The sequence below is a fragment of the Harmonia axyridis genome, chromosome 5, assembly GCF_914767665.1.
Source record: "Harmonia axyridis chromosome 5, icHarAxyr1.1, whole genome shotgun sequence".
Taxonomy (NCBI): domain Eukaryota; kingdom Metazoa; phylum Arthropoda; class Insecta; order Coleoptera; family Coccinellidae; genus Harmonia; species Harmonia axyridis.
Window position 1 is genome coordinate 5,001 of NC_059505.1, and position 1,046 is coordinate 6,046.

At 42.9% G+C, this 1,046-nt stretch overlaps 1 protein-coding gene across 1 annotated transcript in view; it reads right to left on the minus strand.

Annotated features, from left to right (window-relative positions):
* Positions 1–726, minus strand: part of LOC123680183 — a 1,010-nt gene extending 284 nt beyond the window's left edge. Inside the window, exon 1 of the mRNA XM_045617961.1 lies at positions 107–726. Within this exon, the coding sequence (XP_045473917.1) occupies positions 107–726 (620 nt within the window). The remainder of the gene's footprint in view (positions 1–106) is intronic.
* Between the last annotated feature and the right edge of the window lie 320 nt (positions 727–1,046).

Here is a 1,046-nt window from a genome sequence, read left to right on the forward strand (position 1 = left end):
AGTGATAATTCTCTCAAAGAGCTTTCCCATTACATTCAGTAAACAGATGGGTCTGAAGGGACCCCGATAGCGCTAGGTCTTTTCCTTTTTTTGGTATGAGTATAACCTTTGCTTCCTTCCAACACTTGGAAAGATTCTTTCCTCGATCAGCTTGTTGAACATGTCTAGTAGCTGTTCCGGCACTATTTCACACACTATTTTCAGGTTTTCTGCTGTCATACCATCGGGACCTGGTGCCCTACCTGCCTTCATGGATTCAACTGCGGTCTTCAGTTCCTCCATCTGGAGGGGTTCAAAGAACGTTCGAGGGCCACCTGTGCGTTTTATTGGTTTTCCCCCTAATGGGAACAGGTCGCGTAGTATTTGCCTTCTTCTCGAGGCCGAAAGTTTGTAGGGAAGGCTTCGAAACTTCATATGGTTTGTTGTGATTTTATACGCGTCGCCCCATATGTCCAAGTCAAGTTTCCTAAGGAGATCTTTCCATTTTTCTCTCTTCTCTCTGTTAATTATCTTTTTTAGTTCATTACCGAGTTTTCTCATTTCTTCACATTCTGAGTTCCTGTTTCCATGATTTCTTCTTCCCATTCTCGTATAGTTCCTGCGTGCTCTCAGATAATTTCCTCTAGCGACTTCCACATCTCTACTCCACCAGTATGGGTGCGTGGTTTGTTTTTCTTTTTCCGTCCTTTTGGACCGTTGCAAAGCTTGTAGCGCCTTTTTGTACATATCAGTACCACTGCCTGTTGAGCTGGCATTTATATTATCTGTAAGGTCCTTTATGAACCGTTCTTTATCGAAGATGGACACCCTTCCAGTGTCTCCTCTATTGTTGGCATCTTAGTGCTGACTCTGAAATATATGTGACCATGCAACGTATATGGATTTTCATGTTTTATATTCCAATCTGTTATCTTCTTCGCGAATGTATTCGGGACAAGGGTGACATCAATGTGCGTTTTTGACGATCCTCTCACGAAGGTTGGTTTTCCGTTGTTCATTGCTGTCCATGCTAATTGTGATAGCCATTCTTCCACATATTCGCCTCT